The sequence below is a fragment of the Lonchura striata genome, chromosome 13 (assembly GCF_046129695.1).
Source record: "Lonchura striata isolate bLonStr1 chromosome 13, bLonStr1.mat, whole genome shotgun sequence".
In the NCBI taxonomy this organism is placed as follows: Eukaryota; Metazoa; Chordata; class Aves; order Passeriformes; family Estrildidae; genus Lonchura; species Lonchura striata.
In genome coordinates, this window is record NC_134615.1 from 16,747,110 (window position 1) to 16,769,889 (window position 22,780).

The 22,780-nt window shown below is 57.1% G+C and overlaps 2 protein-coding genes and 1 long non-coding RNA gene across 9 annotated transcripts in view; 1 reads left to right on the forward strand and 2 right to left on the reverse strand.

Annotated features, from left to right (window-relative positions):
* CTCF (CCCTC-binding factor) overlaps nt 1-567 on the reverse strand; it is a 34,065-nt gene extending 33,498 nt beyond the window's left edge. Inside the window, exon 1 of one of the 3 annotated variants that reach the window (XM_021541135.3) lies at nt 500-567. The gene's annotated coding sequence lies outside the window, so the exon portion shown is untranslated. The remainder of the gene's footprint in view (nt 1-499) is intronic. The other 2 variants (XM_021541137.2, XM_021541140.3) reach the window with 2 other exon arrangements.
* Nucleotides 1-8,335, forward strand: LOC144247066 (uncharacterized). The gene is made up of 2 exons (XR_013340759.1): nt 1-74; nt 5,299-8,335. It is a non-coding gene; the product is annotated as an uncharacterized LOC144247066 (long non-coding RNA).
* RIPOR1 (RHO family interacting cell polarization regulator 1) overlaps nt 8,165-22,780 on the reverse strand; it is a 22,280-nt gene continuing 7,664 nt past the window's right edge. For 2 of the 5 annotated variants that reach the window (XM_021541141.3, XM_021541143.3), the window contains exons 2-22: nt 19,461-19,587; nt 17,592-17,741; nt 17,191-17,269; nt 16,864-16,887; nt 16,348-16,401; nt 16,116-16,268; nt 15,964-16,027; nt 15,838-15,881; nt 15,503-15,628; nt 15,064-15,212; nt 14,735-14,864; nt 12,846-13,658; nt 12,493-12,632; nt 12,010-12,184; nt 11,725-11,860; nt 11,409-11,570; nt 11,113-11,271; nt 10,580-10,776; nt 10,391-10,474; nt 10,108-10,198; nt 8,165-9,113 (exon numbers count right to left, since the gene is read on the reverse strand). In XM_021541141.3, the coding sequence (XP_021396816.3) occupies nt 9,016-9,113; nt 10,108-10,198; nt 10,391-10,474; nt 10,580-10,776; nt 11,113-11,271; nt 11,409-11,570; nt 11,725-11,860; nt 12,010-12,184; nt 12,493-12,632; nt 12,846-13,658; nt 14,735-14,864; nt 15,064-15,212; nt 15,503-15,628; nt 15,838-15,881; nt 15,964-16,027; nt 16,116-16,268; nt 16,348-16,401; nt 16,864-16,887; nt 17,191-17,269; nt 17,592-17,741; nt 19,461-19,587 (3,155 nt within the window). In that variant the 3' untranslated portion in view covers nt 8,165-9,015. Of the gene's footprint in view, nt 9,114-9,824; nt 9,889-10,107; nt 10,199-10,390; nt 10,475-10,579; nt 10,777-11,112; nt 11,272-11,317; nt 11,571-11,724; nt 11,861-12,009; nt 12,185-12,492; nt 12,633-12,845; nt 13,659-14,734; nt 14,865-15,063; nt 15,213-15,502; nt 15,629-15,837; nt 15,882-15,963; nt 16,028-16,115; nt 16,269-16,347; nt 16,402-16,863; nt 16,888-17,190; nt 17,270-17,591; nt 17,742-19,460; nt 19,588-19,828; nt 19,833-22,780 lie in introns of those variants that run through there. The other 3 variants (XM_021541146.2, XM_021541142.3, XM_077786369.1) reach the window with 3 other exon arrangements.

A 22,780-nucleotide genomic window follows, 5' to 3' on the forward strand; every position in this document is an offset into this window, starting at 1 on the left:
GCGGGCAGCGCCCGGCCGGACGGCGCGGCAGGACACGGGCGGCGGGCGGAGGGCGCCGGGCGAGCCCCGCGGAGGTGCGAGAAAGGAAGGGAGCGCGGTGGCGGGGCGGGAGGGGAGCGGGCCCGGCGGGGCGGGGGAGGGGGGGAAGGAAGGGACGTGCGGGACGGGAGGGGAAGGGAGGGGGCGGTAATGGGGCGGTTAATCAGCGCCGGTGGCGCGGTGGAGGAGACAAAGGAAAGAAAATGGAGTCGGGGCCGGCGGGTGGCGGCGGCCGCGGAGGGAAGGAGGGCGGGCGGCCCGGGCGGTGCCGCAGCCCAGCGCCGCGCTGTGGGGAATGGCGGCGGTGGCGGCGGCGGCGGCGCGGGGACGGTAGAGGGAGACAAAGCCCCCCTTGCTGCCCCGGCGGCGGCCGCTGCGGGGCCCCAGCCGCGCCGGAGCCCCATCGTGACACCTAGAGGCCGGAGAACGCGACTGCAAACCCCCCGCCGCTGCCGCTTACCTGCGCCCCGCGCCCCGCCGAGCTCCCTCCGGCCGCCGGGCCCCGCCGCCGCCCCGCGCCGCCCGCGGGCCCCGCGGAGGAGCCGCCGCGCCCCGCACGCCCCGCCGCGGCCGCCGCCGCTTTAAGCGCCCCGGCACCAGCCCCGCGGTTTAATCGCTCCACAGTCGCTTTCGGACACAAAATGGCGGCGGGCGGGGCACAGTGCGCACGCGCCACCCAGCGCGGCTCTGCCGCGGCCGCCGGGCCCGAGCGGGGGGGAAAGGGGGGGCGGCGGGGGGGGGCCGGCGCGCGCGGGGAAGCGGCCGCGCGGGGCAGGCTGGGATTGGCGGGCGGGGCGGGGCGGGGCGAGGGTTGGCGTGGGGGGGGGGAGCGAGGGCGCGAGTCGCGCGCCAACTTCAAACGCGCGGGGCCCGCGGCCTCGCCCGGCGCGCGCCTGTGCGTGCGTGCGTCACGCGTCACGTGCCGCCGAGGGGCGGGCGCTGGGGGGGGGCCGGAGGCAGCGCCCCTCCCGCCCCTCAGGGCAGCGGCGTGAGGGGAGAGCCGGGCAGCTCCTCGGTTCGTGCTGCCCCGCGATCCGCACAACGGCGGGCAGTCCCGGCTCTGCACGCCGCTGCTCAGCTGGGGCTTCCCCCTTCATCTCAGCCAAAACTGCTCCCTGTACCTTGTCAAAAAACTCACCCCTTCACCTCAGCCAAAACTGCCCGCTTCACCTCATCTAAAACTTCTCCCTGTACCTTGTCAAAAACTCACCCCTTCACCTCAGTCAAAACTGCCCCTTCACCTCTGCAAAGGCTGAGCCTCAACTGTGCCTCAGCTCCGTGGGAAGGAGCTCCTCAGGAAAATAAAGCCACAAAGTCCATCCTCCGTGCTGAGGACGGATTTGGCCTGGTTGAAAGACCCAGACTTCCTCTAAGCTGGAAAAGGCGTCAGTACAATCATTAATTAATCAGAAGGAAGGTCATAGGACAGTTTTGTAAATACCAACAATTGTCTGGAATTAGGGTCTAAGAGGGGAAACCGTGCGAGGAATGGCTGAGGGCACTTGGCTTGTTCATCCTGGAAAAGAGGGTACTGAAAAGAAAAGAGGGTACCGAAAAACAAAAATAGAGGGTACTGAGGGCAGAGCTGACTGTGGGCTGCAGCTTCCTCAATGGCTGCTCCCTGTGACCAGTGACAGAAGCTGAGGGAACAGCATGGAACCGTGTCAGGGGGAGTGAGGCTGGGTATTAGGAAGAGATTCTTTGCCCCAGAGAGTGGCCAGGTACTGGAAAAGGCTCCCTAGGGATGTGATCACAGCACCAGGCCTGACAGAAAAGCATTTGGACATCAGGCATGTGGTGTGATTCTTGGGGATGTCTCATACAGGACCAAGATTTGGACTTGATGGTCCTTGTGGATCCCTTCCAACTCATGAGATCCTAGGATTCCATAATTCTGTGATTTAAGAGGTTGTTTTCCTGGTGTTTTTAAGGACCTTGGGCTTGCCCAGCCCATAATTAAGTAGGACAAACTACCTCCAGTCAGCTTCAGCACAGCAGGAATGGGAGATGTGCTGCCAGGTGTTTAGTAGGGAGCTTCTGGGAAAGTCAGCAAGGTTGATTTCCATCAGAAGTTAGACACCATGGTGTTTTCTGTCCACAACTTATCCCCAAAAGGTGAAAAGAGCTATGGCACCCTTGGTGAGATGCGTGAATTTATGTGAGAATACACAAGGGCTTGACTGTCTTTCATTTTCTGCAGTTCCCTGAATTGCTAAATCTTCTGGGTTTAACATATTTTCTCATCTCCAGCAGTGTTGTAGCAGCCCCAGAGCTGATTGACAGGCAAGCTAAGGAGAGGAGAATTCTATGAGCTCATGCTGCATCCTCTTGGTATTTTCTTACCATAAATCCATGTGAAATGGAGCAAGAGTGATGGGTTAAAGTATTAACAGTTCAAAAATCAGACGCATTGGAAGGAAACTGCATTTTATTTTCTGTCTTACTCCATCAGTTGCTGGAGGACAATAAGGCCAGGACTTCAGAGAGAAATCTAAATGTAAAGAAACCCCAACACAAACCTGTGGTGGGAGTTTTAAGGCTGTTAGAGTTGAAATCCGTGTAAAAAAAAAAAAAAAAAACAAAAACAAAAAAACCTTTCCTCCAATTTGTGCCTCTTGAGATATCACTGCATGTTGGGGTAAAAGCTGTTCAACAGCCCAGGCTTTACCACAACCTGCTTAACAAGTGACAAACCCATCAGAAAAACATTAACATACATTAGCATGTGTAAACTGTGCCCTTAAATCATGCTATGAATAATGGTGATGACTTGCTGAGCTGTGCTGTGGAGAGAAGGGTCCCTCTGCCAGGGGAGTTGGGCTGAGAGTGAGATCAGGCCCTGACCCGGCTTTACGGGTTTCTCCTGCCTCAGCCTAAGCTCTCCCAAGTCCTTGCAAAGCAGCAGAGCGCCGTGGGCTGTGTTCTGAGTACCAACCTTGGGGGTTGTTGACAACCCAGAACAAGTTTCCTTCTCAGGATCATGACAGCAAGAAAAGTCCATTAGTCTGTTTCAGTGGGGCATTGGCAGCTTACCGAGGGGCCAGAGGGGATGAGCTGTGTGGGTTCAGCCTTGGCTGAAGGAGAACTAAATTATCTACAAAGCAAAGGTAAAAAGTGGCCATTAATTATGAGAGGTGATGGTGTAGCCCATAACCATGAGCTCCTGGATCTTTATTGCACGAGAAATTTGAATCATCAAAACAATATCCTGAATTTGAAGTAACCTCAGAAGAATCTTTGAGTCCAATGTTGGACAATCAAAAGCTTTGCTAAAAGAAAAAAAATCCCCACATCCATGGCCTTCTGTTTAGCCACTGGATGAGTTGGTGTAGAAAGAAATTAAGCCAGCACAGCACAAAGAATCTGCTCGGAACATTTCTGTAGTGTGAGTTTTTAAAAAAATCACTTTCATTCTAAGCTGTCAAGCCATCAATTCTCACGCTGCAATTTTTGGGAGAATGGCATATCTTTCGTCTGTAGCCATGCATCCTGCTTTAAGCTCAAAATTTAGCTCAGGCACGAATCAAAATGGAGAGGAGCAGTGGCTGTGTGTAATACTGTCTCTTACTCTGCTTTAAATACTCACCCAGGGCAGGGTGTAAATGGTTGCTAATGATCCCTCTGCCTTTTGTTTGAGCCATTCCATGGCAGACGGTCGCATCTTTCTAGTAGGAATGTCGCTGCTGAGGAAGCTGAAGTTTTTTTTCCTAGCCAGCACCTATTTGTGGCCTTCTCCTGCCAGGAGTGTCCCAGGCCATCCACCAGCGAGTGCTGGGGGTCTGCCCTACTGATCCTGGGTTTCCTCACTTGGAGGCGCTTTTGAGCTGATTTGCAGGGAATTCAAATCCCCAGCTTCAGTCCTAGCTGTGGCTGCTCCCGAGTATCAGTCTCGGAGCCTGTCCAAATTAGACACCCAGAGGCAGATGCTCCTTCTAGAAAAGTTGCCTGAGACTTTTCCCAGAGACATCTTGCCCACGAGCAGACTGGAAAGAATTGAAGCCAAGGAGCTCCTGCCCACCTTGCTGAGGCCCGGGGTGGACTCACCCTCCTCATTCCAGCTCTGCGCTTCCATCAGCTTCACAATCCCTCAGGAGTCACCACTCTAAGTCAGCTCTAAGGAAGGCAGCAGTCGAGCTTGAGAACATTAAATTAAATTTTGAAGGCTGTCTAGAGCACCATTTGGTCTCTCTATGAAACAAGGCCCCAGCTGTTGCCCTAGGAGTGGTCCTTGGGGAACAAGCCCATACAGATGTGCCTGACAGCCCTGCAAGGAACACGCGTCAGTGCTCACGAGGAGGCTGTTGCTTTGCTGTGGTTCAGCTCAGGCTGCTTAGCTGTTCCAATCATCTCTAAGTGTCCCAGCGAGTGCCTTGGAAACATGATTTCCCACAAGCCTTGGAAAAGGTGGGAGGTCCAACTAAGATTGCTCAGACCAGAGATTCATAAACTGCAACCTCCAAAAATGACTTTGCATCAAGATTTAAGTGATTTCTAACAGAAGGGCTGATTGGAGCTTGTGGCGCCTCAAAGTGGCAGTGTCTCCTTGTGGTCATTCTGGCTGGTGGCTGCTCTTGATGTGAATCCCAGGCAGCTGCACCAGCCCAGATGCTGTGCAAGAGGAGGGCACATTGTGCTAATGATCTTCAGGGGTTCCTCAGGACATTTTCCCAAGACTAGCAGGTAAAAAGCTCCAGAATCCATATGAACCTTTCCAATTAAAAGAAAAAAAAAAAAAAAAAGAAAAACCAGCAGTAAAGGAGGAAAAGGAACATCTTCCCCAAGCCAGAGCACATGGATAATGTAACTGTGACACAGACACCCTCCCACGGGCTGCAGCTCCTACAAGAAAAGCAAGTAGCTGCTGAGCACAAGCACGTCCATATGGGAGGGGGATGTTTTAAGTGCTGACACAGATTTGGCTGACAAACGTGGTGCTGGCACACTGTCTCCTTTGAAATAACAAATGCTGCCGCAAAACGTGCTCTGCACTGCTGTGTCTGTCCCTGTGCACTGTGAAAGTGGCTCCCAGGGAGTTCACCCATGAAGCTGAGAGTTCCAAAAATCAAGACCTTTTGTTTGAAGTTTGGTCCTTTGGAAACGGCAGTCCTGCCATTCCAGGTGACCTGGTGGTGTCCATAGGGCAATGCCAGCACAGACCCATTCACAGCAAGAGGACAATAGATTCTTAAATTAATCTGATTTTTTTCCCACATGTTCTTACAGACACATAAATAATGGGATTATTCCTTGCAATTCCAGGAGAAGAGTAATTTTGTCCTGTGCTGCAGCTCCCTGCCTACCTTGACAGAAGTCTGCTTTCCTGCTCTGATCTCTATGGTCAAGGTGTAGCTTATCTTGGAAAGTGGAATTGTGCTGCAGGGAGGGAACAAGGTTTTGGCAGGGCAAGGAGAACACCCAGGTAGGTGAGTGAATTATGGCTCAAATGGCTTTGGACACTGGGGCACTGGGCTGGGTTTTTTTCTGCAATTATTGAAAAGGGAAAAGTAACCAAACAAACGTGTGAGAGGGCTCGGCCGCTTTTCACCTCTCAGGTGCTCTTGTCTGCAGTTGCATGTGCCAGCTGGGACCTACATCCCTGATCTCCTGCTACTTAAGCTGATAGTGTGATGCAGTGCTCTGGGAAAAGCACTGTGCTTCCCTTCTGGAGCTTGTCCACCCCCCAGAGCAGGTGGAAGAAGGCAAAGGGATGAGTGATGCAGCAGTGTCCCCTGGTTAACTCTCCCTGCAATCCCATCTGCAGATAAAACTGCAGTGGTCACGCTGAGAGGGTGTCCCAGATGGGACCACATGCACCACGGCATGCTACATTCTGCCTGAGCCAGCCCCAAAAAGCTCTGCTACAGTGAGGAAGAATGAAGTAAAGGCTGTAACTTCTTGGGATCTACTTAGAAACCCTGTGAAGCCCTGATGGATGGGCCTTGCTTGGCTTGGGGACTATAAATCCCCAGCTCTGCTGGTGATGACAGTGCCTCTGCTCTGGCATGGGTGGCTGGCAGGACTGGGGGGATGTCCCTGCTGCCTTTGGGGGCATTTTTGCTGCTCTGAACTACTCCCCTCCCAGGACCATACGGGCCACTAAGATGATTAAGGGATTGGAGCAGCTGCCATGAGAGCTGCCATGAGGCTTGGGACAGGAGTTCTTGTCCATGCCTGGCAGGGGGTAAAGAATCACAGAATAGTAAGGTTGGAAGGAACTACTATGGCTCATCTGATCCAACCTCTCTGCTCAAGTGGGGTCATCCTAGAGGGCATTGGACAGGATTGTGTCCAGATGGTTCTTTAATACCTCCAGTGAGGGCGACTTCACACCCTCTCTGGGCAACCTGTTCCTTTGTGTGGTCACCCACACAGTAAAGTTGTTCTTCCTCATTTTTATATGGAACTTCCTGTGCATTAGTTTCTGCCCATTGCTGCTTGTCCTGTTGCTGGGCATCACTGAGCAGAGCCCTGATCCAACCTCTGGCACCCTCCCTGCAGATACTGGCAGACATTGATGAGGACCCCTCTCAGTCATAACTTCTCAAGGCTGAACAGCTCCAGCTCCCTCAGTCTTCCCTTGTGAGAGAGATGTTCCGATTCCTTTATCATCTTTGTATCCCTCTGTTGGATCTGCTCCAAGAACTCCATGTTTCTCTTGTACTGAGGAGCCCAGAACTGGACACAGCATTCCAGATATGGCCGCACTAGAGGTGGAGGGGCAGGATTTTGCCCTGCTGCCAATGCTCTTCCTAATGCATCTCAGGATACCAGTGGCCTTCTTGGTTCCCATGGCACACTGCTGGCTAAGGGACAGTGTCTTGTTCACCAAGACTCCCTGGTCCTTCTCTGCAGAGCTGCTTCCCAGCAGGTTGACCCCCAGCAGGTTGGCCCCCATCAGGTACTGGTGCATGGAGTTATTCTTCCCCAGGTGCACCATCATGGTAGATGTTCAGGGATTTAAACCACCAGACGGTGATGGGCAGGATTTGAGAAGAGAAAGGCAAATAACACAAGCTTTAAAAAATCACCAGTGAAACCACAGAGACATATCACAGAGAGGGGGGGAGCAGTTCTGGAGGCCCCCAGCCCCACAGTGACACCATGCAGAGTATAGGAGCAAGTGCCCCAGCAGCCCTACTTCATGCTGCAGACAGAAATATCCAGGATCCCCCCTTTCTGCCCAGCCCAATCAGGAGGTGGCACAAGACCCAACGCTCTGCCATGCACTTTGTAGTCTGATGCCACCTCCTCCTTGGTGGGGCAAAAGGCTCTGTGTCACCAGCCTCATGCTGCCAAGGCCACTGAACTCAGGAAATTTAATAAAAGCAGTGAGAACCAATTGTGTTGCGAGTGTCAGGGAGGTGGCCCCCACCATGCTGCTGCACCATGTTGTCACAGCCACCAAGAGGGCAGAGTTCCTAGGAGAGCCAGAGGACACAGTGCTTCCTTCCCAGCAAGCTTCCGAAAATCCAGCAGCTTGTTGGTGCTGAGGAGCTGCATAGGAGGGGCACGAAAACCTCCAAAAAACCACCAGCCTCAGGGAATGTGGTGAGGGATGAGCAGGAAGAGGGGATGCAGAGAGCAGCCTCCCTCCCAGCCCAGTGATGTGTCCCTCACACAGTGAGGTGGGGACAGCGGAAATCCTGGGACAAGGCACAGCCAGTTAGGCAGAGCAACTCACAGGGTGGTTTAGCATTCCCTGTCACACCCATCCGGTGTGGGAACATTTGGGAACATGGCCTGGTCACCACAGCTGCTGCAATCTGCTTCCAGTGCTGGACATGGGTCCTTACTGGTCCAAACTGGAAGTCAGGGCCTAGATAACCAACAGCAGCTAGAGATGGGAAATGTGTGGATTTACACACGCACACACACACACACAGGGTTGTTTCCATTCCCAGGGCAGCCCCGGTTTTGGTGGCCCGCATCATGTGTGGCCACCTCCTGCTACCTTGGGTGATGCATCCCATGCCCAGCAGCCAAATTTTGGCAACATTTGGCTGAGTTGCAGGGCCAGAAATCACAATTATTTCCCATTACATCCCCTGTCACCCTCCATGCAATTATGCTGACACCCAACACCCAGGGCACTGGGGCCCAATAAACACCCTTACAGCAACACAGATGCTCTTTAAAGATTTTTATTTCTGCTTTAAAATCAAAATTAGTCATTCTCTGTAATTACATTATATATAGATTTATAGAGACAATATAGAAAAGAATTTTTTGCTTTTGTTTTTCTGCAAAAATCTGTAAATAAAAAATAAAATAAAATAAAACAAACAAACAAACAAAAGGTGGCAGCTTCTGTCCATCCGTCTGTTCATCCCTCTATCGCTCCTCCTGCCCCTGCCCTCCACAGCACTTTCCAACAGGCCAGGAAAGGCTCTGGGCTGAGGCCACATCTCACTACACTCCCTAAAGCCACAAGCCAGGGAGGGACAGGAGCACGTGGAGCTGGAAAGAAGAAACGCCAGCAGAATATATTAATATCTTATATTTCATTTTATTTAAGTCCTGGGGAATCCAGGTGGCAGAGGGCAGCAGTCCCCATGGCCCTGGCAGCTCCCGGAAAGAAACAGCGAGGTTTCCAAAGTGCAGGTCCTTCTGGGACAGGGCGCATGCCCTCGAGCAAGAGGAAGGCAAGAGGAGGCAGAGAAATCGGTACCTCTCCCTGCCACCCCAGTCCTGGCAGCTGTAGTGGAGGGGGGCAGGAAGGGTGGACTCCCTGGGTACTTTAAATAGCGATCAGAGGGTGGGATGTGCAGCGAGCCCCCTGCCCAGTGGTGTGGAGGTGGCACCGTGGGGCCGGTGGCCGGGGACAGGGAAGCGGTGCTCCGTAAGGCAGTGTGCGGCCATGGCGAGCTGCTGGCGGGGGTAATACTGCGGTGTGCTGCCGGGTCCCCAGTCCGTGCAAGCCCGGGTGGCCCAGCAGTGCCTTTGCCCTCAGGGATGGCAGGTGGGTGTGCGTGGGTCTCAGAAAGCTGTACTGGCCATGCTGGCTGGTGCAAAGATCCGCGGGAGGTTATCCAGGGTCTCCTCCAGTCGCCGGTGAGCTGATTTACCGTCTTCCCCTGCAAGTACATGCCATGGTCAGTGATACAAACTGCAGAAGTTCTGTCCTCTGCCAATCCTGGCCACCTACCCTGGCCTTTCCAGGGAAACATGCCTGGTAGAGCTGAGCCTGTGTGCTATGGCTACAGCATGGAAACCTCTCTTGTTCTCTACAGAACACCCCTGGGCAGGTCCCAGCTGGGTTCTGGATCTAAAAGTCCCCATAGCTCCTGATTCAGAGGTTGTAAATCCCATTCTCAGCTGCCCATGCAGGACAGGGTTAACCCAAGTTTTGGCTGCAGAACTGTTTACTTGTGGAGAGCCTCACTTGGGGCCAAGATACCAAGGTATCAGGGCTGTGCCAGCTCCGGTGGCTACAACAGCTGTGCACATCTGCATGCACTGGCATGAGGGTTGCAAGGGCTCCCCCAGAACCCCCAGGCACACACAGAGATGCACACATCCATGCTACAGGCTCACTCTGAGTTCTGCCTGCAAATCTGCCCGCAGCGGCCATCCCCAGCAAGAGATGGTGACGTGGACAATCTGCTGGGATGTAGGACAAAAGGTATCTACATGTGTCAGGGTGGCAGTGGGATGTGCACTATCAACAACCAAGACACACAGACTCCAAAATGTGACACAGCTGACAGGCTCTAAGACAGAGACATTCGTGAGCAAAGCAGCTGGAGCAGGGACAAGGGGTACAAGGACAGCTCACGTGTCCCAACCTGTGCAGCAGCTGCCACGATCTGGAGGCCTAGAAACACACTCAGATGGTTCTCTCAGGGCCATCTAGCAAATAATAAATAACAACCAGGCTTAGTGCTGTGACTACAGGATGCCTGGCCCTCGCTGCCAGCTTGCTCTTGGCTGGCAGAGTTCAGGGCGGGATGAACCAGAGTGTGTGGGGTAGCCATGGAGCCCCATTTCCTGTGGGCACTGTTGGCACCAGGAGACGCCACTTGGGATGCTATGGGTGGGGAGCAAGCAGAGAAGCAGACAGACACTCACCGCACAGCATCAGACTCTGCTTGGCTGCCTCCCGCACAGGCTCTTTGTCGGTTTGGCACAGGTAAACCAGCTGCTCGATGCTCTCCTTGGCCTGCAGGAGAAAGAATAAGGAAATGAGTTTTGGCTGTCAGGCCTGGAGCAGGAACACAGCCATATGGGGAAGGTAGCAGAGGGCGCTGCAGTCCCATGGTGTAGAAAAGCCCCTCATCCTCTTTTCCTCCTCATTGTGTTTCCTCTTCCCCTGGAACATGCAGCCCTGCTGTCTCCTCCCCACATCTCTCACCTTCAAGCAGCCCAGCGCCGCACACCCTGCCACACGTGTCTGCACCTCCTCATCCTCCAACTGCTCCAGGAAACACACGAGGGCCTGGGGGAGATGGGGGAATCAATGCCACCATCTGTAGCAGAGTAGGGGCAGCACCCCAGGGCTGTGGCACCAGCCCACGTCACCCCTGGCTTGCCCAGCACGTACCCGTTGGCGGAAGCGGGGGTTTTCTGCCAGGCTGCGGAGCTGGGCTGACACAGCGCTCACCACCTTGCTGTTGCCCTCCACGAGGAGCAGGCTCAGTGCCTTCAGCCCCTCCTTCTTCAGGCGGCCCTCGGGCATGCGCTTCAGGGCACGCAGCACCACGTCCTGGTCGTCCGAGTTGAGGTTCTGTGCCAACAGTGCTGCAGGAAGCCATCCAAGGTGTGGGGAGTCGCACAGCACAGCTCCCACACCCCTGCTGTCCCTCCCTGGGCACCTTGTATCCATGCTGGGCCCCACACAAGGTGCCAATGCATAGAATTGCTCCCCAAGACACTGAGGGACCTACAGCAAGGATATAGAAAGGCAGCATGGGACTGGGCTGCACTCTGGATCAGACTGACTTGCCCAACCCAAGGATGGCTGAGCCTCTTGGTGATGCCCCAGAATGGTCATGGCACTGCTGCAGAATGATCAATCACTATGGTGATACTCTGGCACCCCATCCCAGGACTTAAGGAGGGTGGAAGGACACCTACCTTCCTCTGCCAGCTCCATCATGTAGGTGTCAAGCACCAGGGCACCGAGCGACTCAAAGTGGCTCCAGTACTGGAAGATGGTGACCTGCTCACTCTGGGTGCTGCCAGGCCGCCGGGGCAGCCGCCGATTCAGCACCTCCTCCACCAGTTTCACACACACTGTGGGAAAGAATCAGGAACACAGTGTGCAGCAGCCATGGTCATCCCTCTGTGGAGCTCCTGGCACACACATCCTCCCACTCATGGTCACAGAGTGAGTCTGGTAACTCCCCGAACACCCCTGGGCACCCACTCACCAGTATCAACCAAACCAGAGTGCTGCTCGCTGATGGGAGCTGCATACTGGGCACAGAGCACCTGCAGGAACCGCTCCACGGGGCAGGTGTAGACGTTGGGCACTTCCACACAGAGATCCCAAAGGGGCAGCACGCCCTCCTTCCGTGTTGAGAACTGCACCACTGTGGGGACAGGCACTGTCAGACCTCCCCGAGGCCATGGCAGCAGGCAGTTGACTCCTGCCCTCTGTCTGGCATGGTCCATTGCTGCCCAGCCATGCCCACGAGGGGACACAGCCTCCAGGATGGCACAGAGGGTCCCCTCGGCTTTCTTTACCATCAGCGGCCGAGCTGGCTGCTCCTGCGCGCTCCTCCGTCAGCTGGCACACGATCTCCAGCACCTGGGACTCCCGCAGCAGCCTGTCCAGGGCATACATCTCCTGGCACCGCAGGGGACCAAAGGTGCCCAGCTTCTGCAAGGCACAGCCAAACCAGGGACTTCAGGGACAGAGCTCACTGCCCACATCACAGCCTCCAGGCTGCAGCAAAGCCCCCTTCAAGGGGATACATACAGCCCACCCCAGGGTGTCCCCCTGCTGCCATATCCCACCCTGCTCCTCACCAGCAGCAGCCGGTTGCAGTTGTTGAGGTGAAGCACCAGAGCCTTATCCAGGAACTCATTGCCAGTGCTCATGGGGTCAGTGCTGGCCTCAGAACCACTGCACATTCCGGTGTCATCTGCCCCCATCTCGCCAGCGCTGGGGGCTCTGGTGCTGCGCAGGGGTCTGCCAGCCCTCCTGCAAGCCACGGAGAGATCAAGGCAGTGGATCAGCACTGGACACCTGGATCTGGCCTTTCCCCACCCACAGGGCAGAGGACAAATCCCAGGGACACAAGGACTGCCTCCAGCCCACACCTCATGGAGAGCTGCTGGCTGACATTATGCCACCAAAAGGACCAGGTACTGCTGGTTCTTGACCTAGACCTTCCCTAAGCTGTGATGAACAGGTCTAAATATGCTTGGGCACCCCTGAACATCCCCCATTCCAACTGCCCCAAAGCCATCTCCTGCCCTGTGCCCCATGCCATGAGCCCCACTGTGCACCTCTCATCTTGGAGAGGCTCCTCCTCAGAGCCCTCTGAGTCTTCCATGTCAGAGGTGTTGAGGAAGCTGAAGCTCTCCAGCGCGTGCTCCACTGTCAGGCTGATGCTGGAGGCCCGGCTGAGGAAGACGCCTTGCTTCTGCTGTGGAGGAAGGCATGGTGGATTTGGATCCTGGCTCACCAGCCAAGACAGCCCTGCCACCTGCACTACCAGGCTATGCCATCATGGATGGCCACATCCCCATCACCCATGGGAACTGCCAGCAGGGTTGACCCCATCCCCATCATCCCCAGGCACTGCCAGCCAGAATGACCCTGTCACCCTCACCCCATGCCACCCCTGGGAGTCCCTCACCAGCAGCATCTCCTCCAGACGTTTGAGCTCCCGTTCGAGGGGCTGCAGCTCCGGGAACTGTCCCCGATAGTCATCCAGAGCTGAGCCCAGGAGGCCAATTGCCTCCTCCAGACCTGAATCCACCATCTTCCCCCGTGGCACCTCAGGGATGCTGGTTGGCAGTGGTGGGGTTGGGATGGGCCTCTCTTCTGCAGAGGCTTGTGCCAGTGCTGTGGGAATCCCAGTGCCAAAGTCACTCTGTGCTGGCGCCTGGCTCTGCACTGGCTCTGCACTGCCAGCCCCCTCCTCGCAGGAGGTGGCCCATGCCACGGAGGCACGAGGCTTGGCCTCAGTGGCCCTGTCCTGCACTGCCACAGCAGCTGCCACTGCAGCACCAGGCAGAGGGTGTGCATCTTCCTTGCCCATCCCTGTGTCCTCTGTGCTGGGCGCAGGCTCCCAAGGGCTCTCCACAGTCTTGACCTCCATTGTGGCATCCACACTGGCCTCGCTGATGTGGCTCAGAGTCCGGGAGTAGGGCACATGCCCATTGGCCACTGTCTCCTTCTTACGGCTGCTTGGCTCCTCCGGCTGGCTCCCAGCAGAGGGGACACTGCTGCCACTGGCCCCAAGCACGGCGTCAGCCTCCTCTGGTTGCTGGGAGAAGGAGATCTCGATGGCAGGGGCGGAGGCCTGCACCTCAGGCTGCACGATGGGCTTGTGTGTGGCATGGCGGGCACTGCTGGACAGCTGGGGGCTGGAGGAGTCGTCTGAGGACTCAGAGGAGATGGACCAGGCTGTGCCATTCTCCAGCTCCTCTTGGCGCCGCAGCATGTTCTGGAGAGGGGGAGAATGGTACCAGCTGAGACCCTGCTCCTGCTGCCCCATCTCCTCCAGCTGTCTGTGTGTCAAGCAGGGGCAGGATCGATCTGAGCTGGAAGGCACTGAGGCTCCATGGCTCTGCTGACACAGCAGGATGGCCAGCAAACACGTGGCAGGTTCCTGCTCTGGATGCCAGCAGGCAATCCAGCTCCCCGTGAACAGCCCCATATATCCTGGAGCCTTGGGGTGACAGCAGTCCCTCGGCACAGTGGGATGCAACACATGGAGTCAAGGACACCAACCACCACGGCTGCAAGGACAGCAACAGCTCCAGCACCAGCTGGCAGGGACAGCACTGGCCACCACACCAATTTTGTGGCTCACCATCACTGAACCGATGCCACGCCAATTCCATGTTAGTTACACCAGCACCATGACACCATCACACCAGTGCCACACCAGCACCATTTCACCAGCACCATCACCAGTACCACACCGATGCCACCAGCACAGGGACACGGAGAAGCTGTCTACTCACTAGTGCCCAGCTCTTGCACAGGGGTGAACCCAGGCTCACCTAGCTTGGGGACTAGCTCTGCAGGACCAGCCAGACCCAGCCTGGCAGAATCAGGCCTTTGGGCATCAGCGAGGGATAGTGAGTAGGAGACAAGGAGTGGCTACAGCTACAGCAGGATGGCCACAGCGCTGGGCTAAGCTACTGGCCTGCTCCAGCCCCGCACTTACACGGCCCTGCTGCGGCCATCTCCCGAGCTCGGCCGAGGAGACATCGCCGCAGGAGCAGCTCTGAGACAGCTTCTCGAAGAGTGTCTCCCGAAAGATGTCCAGCAAGGACCAACAACGCTTGTCAGCCGCCCACTCCGGGCTCTTGGGCAGAGAGAAGAGGAGCTGTGAACGTGGGAGGGAGGAGCAGGCGCCGGTACTGGGGAGTCCTGGTGGGATGGCTGGAGAGGAAGGAGCTGCCTACCCACCCCTGAGCTGTGCCACCCTCTCAGATGTTGCCTAGGCACATCCCTGTGTGGACCCCTCCACTGGCCATGTCTCCTGAGCAGCCCTGCCTGGGGCACACTTACATAGAATGCCTGTTCCCGCAGGGACGGCGTGTCAGGCGGACTCTGGTTGTAGGTGGAGAACCTCTTGTTCACCGTGGAAGCCTTGTTGACAGTGCTGGCCGCCGAGGGCTGGTCATCCTTGTCGAAGGGACTGGGGAGGACAGCAGGGAGGTGAGAGGTATGCACCAGCCTGGAGGGTCTCAGGACACCAGGACCCCTCCAGACCAGCTCTAGTTTTCTGGTATAATTACAGCCTGGTTTTTACAGGAGACAGCCTGGGACAGGTCATCTCTTGCTGGGCATCCCCTGTACTGTCATCTGCCACCAGCAATGCCTGCTGAGGTACTCACTTCCAGGTCACCTCCAGGCTGAGTTTGAGGGTGCCCAGGTCGTTGATATCCACAGCCACTACCTGGGGCAGAGCTGCAAAGAGGTCCTTGGTCTCACAGGATACATTGCCCACCACAACGTGGTTGGCCAGGCTCTTTAGCTCTGTCACCTGGAGAAGGAGGAGAGGAAGGAGAGGAGGAAATTAAACCATGGGCCAGTGAGGGTGATGTTTAGGTGAGGTGCTGGAAGAAAGCCCTGGGAAGTGGCGGAATCACCATCCCTGAAAATGTTCAAAAAACATGTGGATGTGACACCTGGGGACACAGTTTAATGGTGGGATTGGCAGCTCAGGGTTAACAGTTAGACTTGATGATCACAGAAGTCTTTTCTGACCTAAATGACTCTATGATGCAGGGGGATAGCTGGCCCACCCCATTCCTGTCCTTTTATATACTATACCTTGATGGAGAGGAATTCAGTGACGAGGGGCAAGAAAACCATTTCCTCGCTGTCCCACACCTGCTTGCTGTTCACCTCGATGCGCCCTCGCAGCTTCCACCGCTGCCGTCCGTACTTCATGAAGATCTGGGGATGCAGAGGTATGGGTATGGGGGAGACACCACCCCAAGGTGATGGGTGCTCTCTGTGTGTCCCTAGGCATGGCCATGGACTCATGCCACCCACCACCACCCTGCAACATGCCCTCCACGCCAGCACCCACCTACACCCCTCAGACACCCCAAGGACAACAGGGCAGAGGAAGAGCAGAACCCAACCCATATGGCCCCACCAACCTCATACTGGTCACCAGCACAAAGCCGGGCAAAGCCTGCCAATCCTGCAAGAGAAGGCAGAGAGGCGTCAGCAGGCAGCAGGCAGGCAGGCAGGCAGCGGGACAGGGATGGAGCAGGGCATGGTACCTTTCATCCGGACGTGGAACTCGCCCAGCTGGCTCTCCAGCTCATTCTCCAACAGACACATGTTCTGGGAACAGACAGACGGATGGACAGGACCCATGAGCAGCCACCCATGGAGTCAGCACCCTGCCAGCCCAGCCAGCCAGCTGCCTCACCTCTGTGTACTCCTTGTAGCCCTTGCTGGCCTCGGCCAGGCTCTCGCGTGCCTCCCGGCTGCCTGGCGAGCCTGTGCTGTAAGCCTTGACCATGTTGTGGGCTCCATCACGGAGCCGCCGCTGGATGCAGTAAGCCTCATACAGCTCATCTATCTGCAAGGACAGGCCCGAGCTGCGGTGAGGTGCAGGGCTGGGGACAGCACGGCCACCCCAGCACTGCCCCAGCGCTCACCTTGCTGGCATGAAACTCCAGGCGACGCAGGAAGCGCTCGATTGACTTCACTTGCTGGAAAAGCAGAGGAGACGGTGTGAGCGGCAGCACAGCCCCTCCGTGCAGGAGCCACAGGTCAGGATGTGGCCTCTGCTGAGGCTGGGGTGGGTCCTGCCTGGGAGCTGCAGGCTGGCAGCCAGTGGGAAGCACCCATGTGCTGGAGCCTCCTCCAGACTCCCATGCACCAGAAAGTCCTCCAGGAGCCAAGCCAGGCTCCAAGGTGCTTTTTTTCCCAGTCTGTGAGCTAACCATACCCTGCATTCACTAATAATAGCTTCTGTTTGCCTGAAAGGGGTTTCAAGATCATCTCTGCTTCATCCCCTGCCCGCCTGGGCTACCCTGCCTATGGAGCCCCAGACCCTCTCCTTCCCAGGGGACAAGGTAGCAGGGCAGTGCTAGCGGAGCGGGACTGGCAGTAGCACATCCCAGGCACAAGGAAGGGGAATACAAGGGGGATGAGACATTGATCCCGCTTACCTTATCCAGATCGTAGAGAAAGCCCTGGAGGAAAGATGAGAGGGATAAGACGTAGCACAAAGCCAGCTCTGCCCACCCAAAGAAGACCCAGCATATGGCACCCACCACCCACAGCACGGCAGTGGGACAACTCCCAGCCAGGGCTGGAGAATGCATGACAGAGAGATGGGAGCCCCAACACCAGAGCCTGGGCTGGCCCCTACAACCACACAGAAACAGGCTCTGCCCCAGGCATAGATGGACCACGAGTTGTCCAGCTGTGCCCACAACCCCAGCTGTTTACCCAAAGCACCACTCCCCATAAGGCTCTTCCCAAGTGGCACTCACCAAGCGTGAATTCCTCTTGGACTCACGGATCTGTGTGCTGAGCTTCTCCAGTTCCAGCTGGTGCACCTCCAGGTAGGCTCTGGGGGCAACCACACCATGGGGGTCAGGTTGGGATGTTGTGTCCAGGGCTCCTGCTCCCCACAGCCCACACCAACCCAGCACATGTGGCAACACATTCCCACTCCCTGTTCCAGCACGCAGGTGTGGGAACCCAGACATGCCTCTACATGGGATGTGGTGGGATGTGGGACCCCACATAATCTGGGACATCAAGGCAACGTACCCAAGAGACCTGGCATGTCCCTGCCTGCTGGGAGCAGAGAGCTGCCAATCCCAAGCCATGTCACAAGCTGTCCCTAAGCCCCTCAGGAGCTCTCTGCCTCCACCCACCCAGCACTTACGTCAGGCCCTTCTTGAGAGCTTCGTACACCTCGTCCAGGCGGTTGGGCTGAGGCACCTTGGGTGGTGGGGACTTGTGGGACATTGAGAACATCCTACTGACCCTGGAGCCAGTCTTGCGGGAAACAGTGGGGGTGAAAGGTGAGAGATTCCTGGGGAGAGAGTCTGGGATCAGCACACAGCACCAGGGTCCTTCTGGGTGCCCCAGCCAGGCACCCATCTCTAGAAAAGGGTGATCTCTGCAAAGGAGGCCAGGTCCACTGGGCCAGGTCCACCATGTCCCTGCTGCCAGCTGAGGGAGAGACAAGGCAAAGCAAGATGGCACAAGTTGGGAGTCAAACTGAATTCCTGGAGGGTCCATGGGGACATCTCCAGCCCTGGTTGCCCTCTAAAGGGGGCATGTTCAGCTCCATCCCAGCACCCAGGTTGCCAGGGGCATAGAGGTGCTCTCTCTGGGAGGTGAAATATGCCACCCTGTGCTTGCAGGCAAGGATCCAAATCCAGCACAGGAGCATCCTGGGGACCAGCAATCCTGTCACCTCATCACCCAGCACAGCGACATGGAGCAGGGACACGCTCGCTGATGCTGTGCCTCTCCAGGTGTCACCAAACCTGCTGGATGGAGCTGCCTCCCCCAGCCGACCCGCGGGGTGCCGAGCCAGCACTGGGACCTGAACACCACCCTTCCTGCCTTGTGCAATGGAGTCACTCCCCAGCCAGCAACGCCTCACTCACACCGGCTCTTCCCTTCCTCCTTCCAAAGCATCGTCGCGCCACCAGTGCCCAGGAGACACCATGGGCATTTCCCAGCCTCAGGCTGTACCTCCCATCCTGTGCTGCTCTTCACAGAAGTGACCAAAAGACTTCCCCGAATCATTGGTGGGGAAATGAATGTCTTGGCCTCCTCCCAAGAGAGGGTAAGCACCTAATTTCCACCATTCCTTCTCCTTCCCATCCTCCAAGGTCCCTGGAGGCATCTCCCACAAACATCTTCCCAGCAACCACCTGGTTGCAGGCATCTAAAAGTCCTCCCTCTTCACTGTCTCTAAGGGGCCCCCTCTGGTATACCCACAAATCACCAGAGGTATGCTGGTGACCTGGAAAGTGTCACTTGGCCCAGAGGCTGGACAGGACTTGGGGACAGAGCTGAGCAGGGTGGGAGGTCAGAGCACAGGCAGGCTCTGCCTGCTACCCAAGAACTACCTGCAAGAGAATAGCCAGGAGCTAGGGATGGTGCAGAGAGGATTGGTGGGGAAGTGCAGCATGTGGGGATGCTCAGCAGAGAGGAGGAGGAAGGGCATGAAGGGACCATAACATCAGCAGTGGATGGAGCAGGGAACAGCTGCTCCTCACATGGCAAGCTGGTAAAACCTTTCAAACAATAGGTTTGAGGTGACCCTGAGGAAACCCTGATTCACACCAGCACTCAACCCCGAAACTGGCTGCCGCAAGGCCATCAAGACACTTCAAAGCCACCCCAGCTCTACCGCACCCATTAAACATTATGAGATGGTCACAGGGAAGGTCTTAAGAGCTGGCTGAAGAATGAGGTGAGCTGGTTGAAGAATGAGGTGAGCTACACCTGTCCCCTCTCCCATGCTCTCGTGGCAGTGGCCACAGGGCTGCAGGGTCCTCACCCCACATGGGACACGGCATGGCAGAAGGTTGGGATGATGGACTCTGTCTCCTACATGGCCTCAGTGTTCCCTGCAGCCCCCTGTGCAACAGTTTCTGGCTACCAAAAAGATCCCTGAGGGAGATGCTGGGACAGCTGGATGGAAAAGAGCCTCAGGATGCACAGCAGGTCCCACCACACAGCCCAGGCCTGTCCCCACTCCCCGTGGCAGGCAGCATGAGCAGCCATCTCCTACCTGAAGGGCCGGTCGGCCGATGAGTTCACTCCGGCGAAGGACTGGCTCCTATTGATCTTGGTGACGAGGACTCGGCGCTGCGGGCGCACAGACAGTGACATCGTTGAGTGTGACCTGGAGGGCCGCCCTGGGGACAATGACACATCAGGGTCACCAGCAGCAGGGTGAGGACACACATGCAGGCAGGACTGCCACCGGCACAAGAATAGCACCCACGGACCATGGGCTGGGAGACTTCCCACTCTCTCGGTCCAAGAACACTGCTGGTGGCACTGGGACACAGATCCCATGCTGCCCCCAGAGATACTGCCCTTGGTGAAGTGGGGCTCTGGACACTGTGAGCTCTCAGTGGGCACACCCAGACAGACATGTCCCAGGTTGGCCCTATGGGAGTTACAGAAAGGGGCTGATGCCCCGTGCCTACCATGGCCTTTCCCAGATGCATCCACAGCAAACTCTACATGGTGCCCAAGCCCAGACACCTCCTCCTGAACCCCACCTTCCCCTGTGTCCGTTGTCACCCGTGCCACCCTGCTGCAGGGGCAGGAAAGACACAGGGCTGGACCCGGCTGTCCAGCCCTTTGCTGTCTCCTCACTTGCTTCCGCTCACTCCAGCAACCAGGAGAGAAACCCAAGGACAACAAAACACTTTGGAAAGTTCCCAGCTTTTCCAGGAGCTCTGTGTGGAAGAAAAGGCCTAGCCATTCCCTGCCAGACCCTGGAAAGTCTGTGCAGGCCACACGTATCCAGCCCCATGGCTGCTGCACCCTGTCCTCTGCTCCTGCCAGTAGCAGTGTCAGGAACCTCTAAACCACTGCCATGAGCTGCCTGTCCCCACCACAGCCGGTGCAGTTGATGCCATAGAGCAGTTTTCTGAGTCTCAGGGCCTGCACCTGGCTGACACTCTGTGTCACAGGAACCATCCCTGTAGCCCTGGCCAGGGCTGGGGCTTGGGGAGGGCAGCCCAAAGGACAAGGCAAGAGCAGGGCTCCTGGCCCTGCCACCCCCAGCAATGCCAGCTGTGCACACGAAGGAGCCCAGCCCACAGGGCAGCCACAGAGGAGCAGGATGCAGGATGCTCCACCTCATTCTGGCCACCAGTGACTGCAGGTCAATCCCTCTGTCCCAGCCAGCCCCGAGCAGAGCTGTGGCAGCTGCTGGGGATGAGCCCACATGGTGCCCAGCAGTCACACACCCCACCAGGGATGCACAGCTTCCCTGGCTGACAGACTGAGCCAGATCACCTCCCTCCATCCTAAGGAGCTCACTTTGCCTTTCCTCCTGTCTCCAGCATGGCTGACAGTGAACAGCACAGGGACACAGGTACTGCTGGGCCTTCTGCTGCCATCCCCACTCCTTCCCCAAGCCCAGGACGCCCTGGTGTCACACCCACTCAGCCACTGGTGGGCATCCCCCTGGCACTGTGTCCCTCAGCACCCCACGTGCCAAGCTGGGGCCAGGGATTTGCAGTACTCAGGATGTGCCGGAGCCATTTGCAGTCAAAGCTAGCCACCACCACCACCACTCACCTCTATCCCAGTGGAGCCAGGAGGCAGCAGGTCCATCTGGTTCCCCCCTGGGACTCGTGTCCCAGCCCACACCACGGAGCCACTCGGCAGGTCCCACGGACACAGCGTTATCGGGGTGCCAGTCCCTCCATTTTCCAGGACAACACTGTCCCAATTAAGCTCATTACAAATAGCTGTAATCCCTGGCAGCCCATCTGACCTGAAGCCTGGGCAGATTACCCTCTGCAGGGCTCTTTAATCTGCTCCACACTGAGCGAGGAGAGCCTGTGGCACCCATGCTACAGTGGCTCAGCCATAGGGGAGCACCTACCACCCACAGGACAAGGCTCTCGTGTGGGGCAGGTCACAGTTCAGGGTGAGGATGGTCCTGCCAACCCATCCTTCTCCAGCCCATATTGCCATTTTGGAGTATAGAAGGACCTCTAAGGAGGGTTTCCCAGGCAGAAGCCCACACTGGGGAAGGATGCTGAGGCTGTCAGAGGAGAGATGCTGAGAGCATCAAGGGGAGAAGGATGCTGTAAGGGGAGAAGGATGCTGGGCATGCTGGAGGGGACTGATGCCCAGCACAACTTCCCAGCACTCAGAACAATCTGCAGCCAGCTGCCCAGGCACCTCAGAGGCTCCAGCAGACACTTGTGCCATGCTAGGTCCTGCTCCAAAGCACTGGAGGCTCCTTCACTGGCACAGGGAGCAGAGGCTGCTGACAGGACCACATCCCTGCGCTCCAGCCCTGGACCTGGCTCTCCCCCAAACATCCACCACGATGCACCATGGCACCCTGCATCCCCAGACCTGGCACCCCGCAACCAAGATCCTGTGCCAGGACCCCAGGCCCCCTCGGAGGAGGGGGACACCACAGCCCTGCTCTGCAGGAGTGATGCTCCAGGAGCCCCAAGGATGCTCCAGCCCAGCACCAGCAGCCAGCCAAGTGCAGAAGGGAAGCACTGCCTGCATGAGCATGATGTGGGGTCTCTGTTCCTGGCACTCTTGGGCTTGGCTCACAGAGGAGGAAAAATCCCCAGTATAGTGCATTCCTGACATTACCGAGATAAGAGGTACCTGGTACCAGCAGCACAGCCAGCCCCCGCAGGGAGCAGAGCCTGGGCCATGCTTGGAAGAGACCACTGGGCACCGTATCTCACCCAGGCTGGTGAGCCCCGTGCCAGGCTTACCATGAGGCTGGCACCAACAGAGCACCAGCACGCTCATGTCCCTGCCATGGGCTAAAGCCCCAAGCACATCCTTTCTCTCTCCTGAGCAGAAAAGGTCCTGCCCCAAAGGTTCAGCCCCAGCAAGCCCCAGCCCCCTGCCCTCAGTTAGGGCTCAGTGCTAACAAACCTGCCTCCCGACCAAGCTTTTCACCTTTCTCGTGCCACAGACTGCCTCCAGATCTGCCAGCGCAGGAAATGCAATCCTGGGAATGTGTCCCTCTGTCCGTCCTTGGCCAGCACTGCCCGTGGGCAGCGGCCAAAAGGGCAGCAAGCAGTTGAACAGGCAGCACAGCACGGGGTGCTGGAGCCCACCCCGGGGCTCTCCAGCCCGGCTGCCGGCTCCTCTCTCGACGCCCGGTGCTCTGGAGATGATTGGGATCCCAAGAATGCTGGTCTGAGCAGCGGAGGGGGCAGTCCGACCGGCTGGGTTGGTCCCAGCTGGTTTCTGTTTCCGACACTCAGACACCAGCCTCAGGTCGCTCCGGCGGGTTTATCAACACTGCCCTGGTCGGAGACGCCCCAAACTGGCTCCCCCTGAGTCCCCAGCCCTGCAGCCCTGGGAAATGGGGGTGTCTGACCA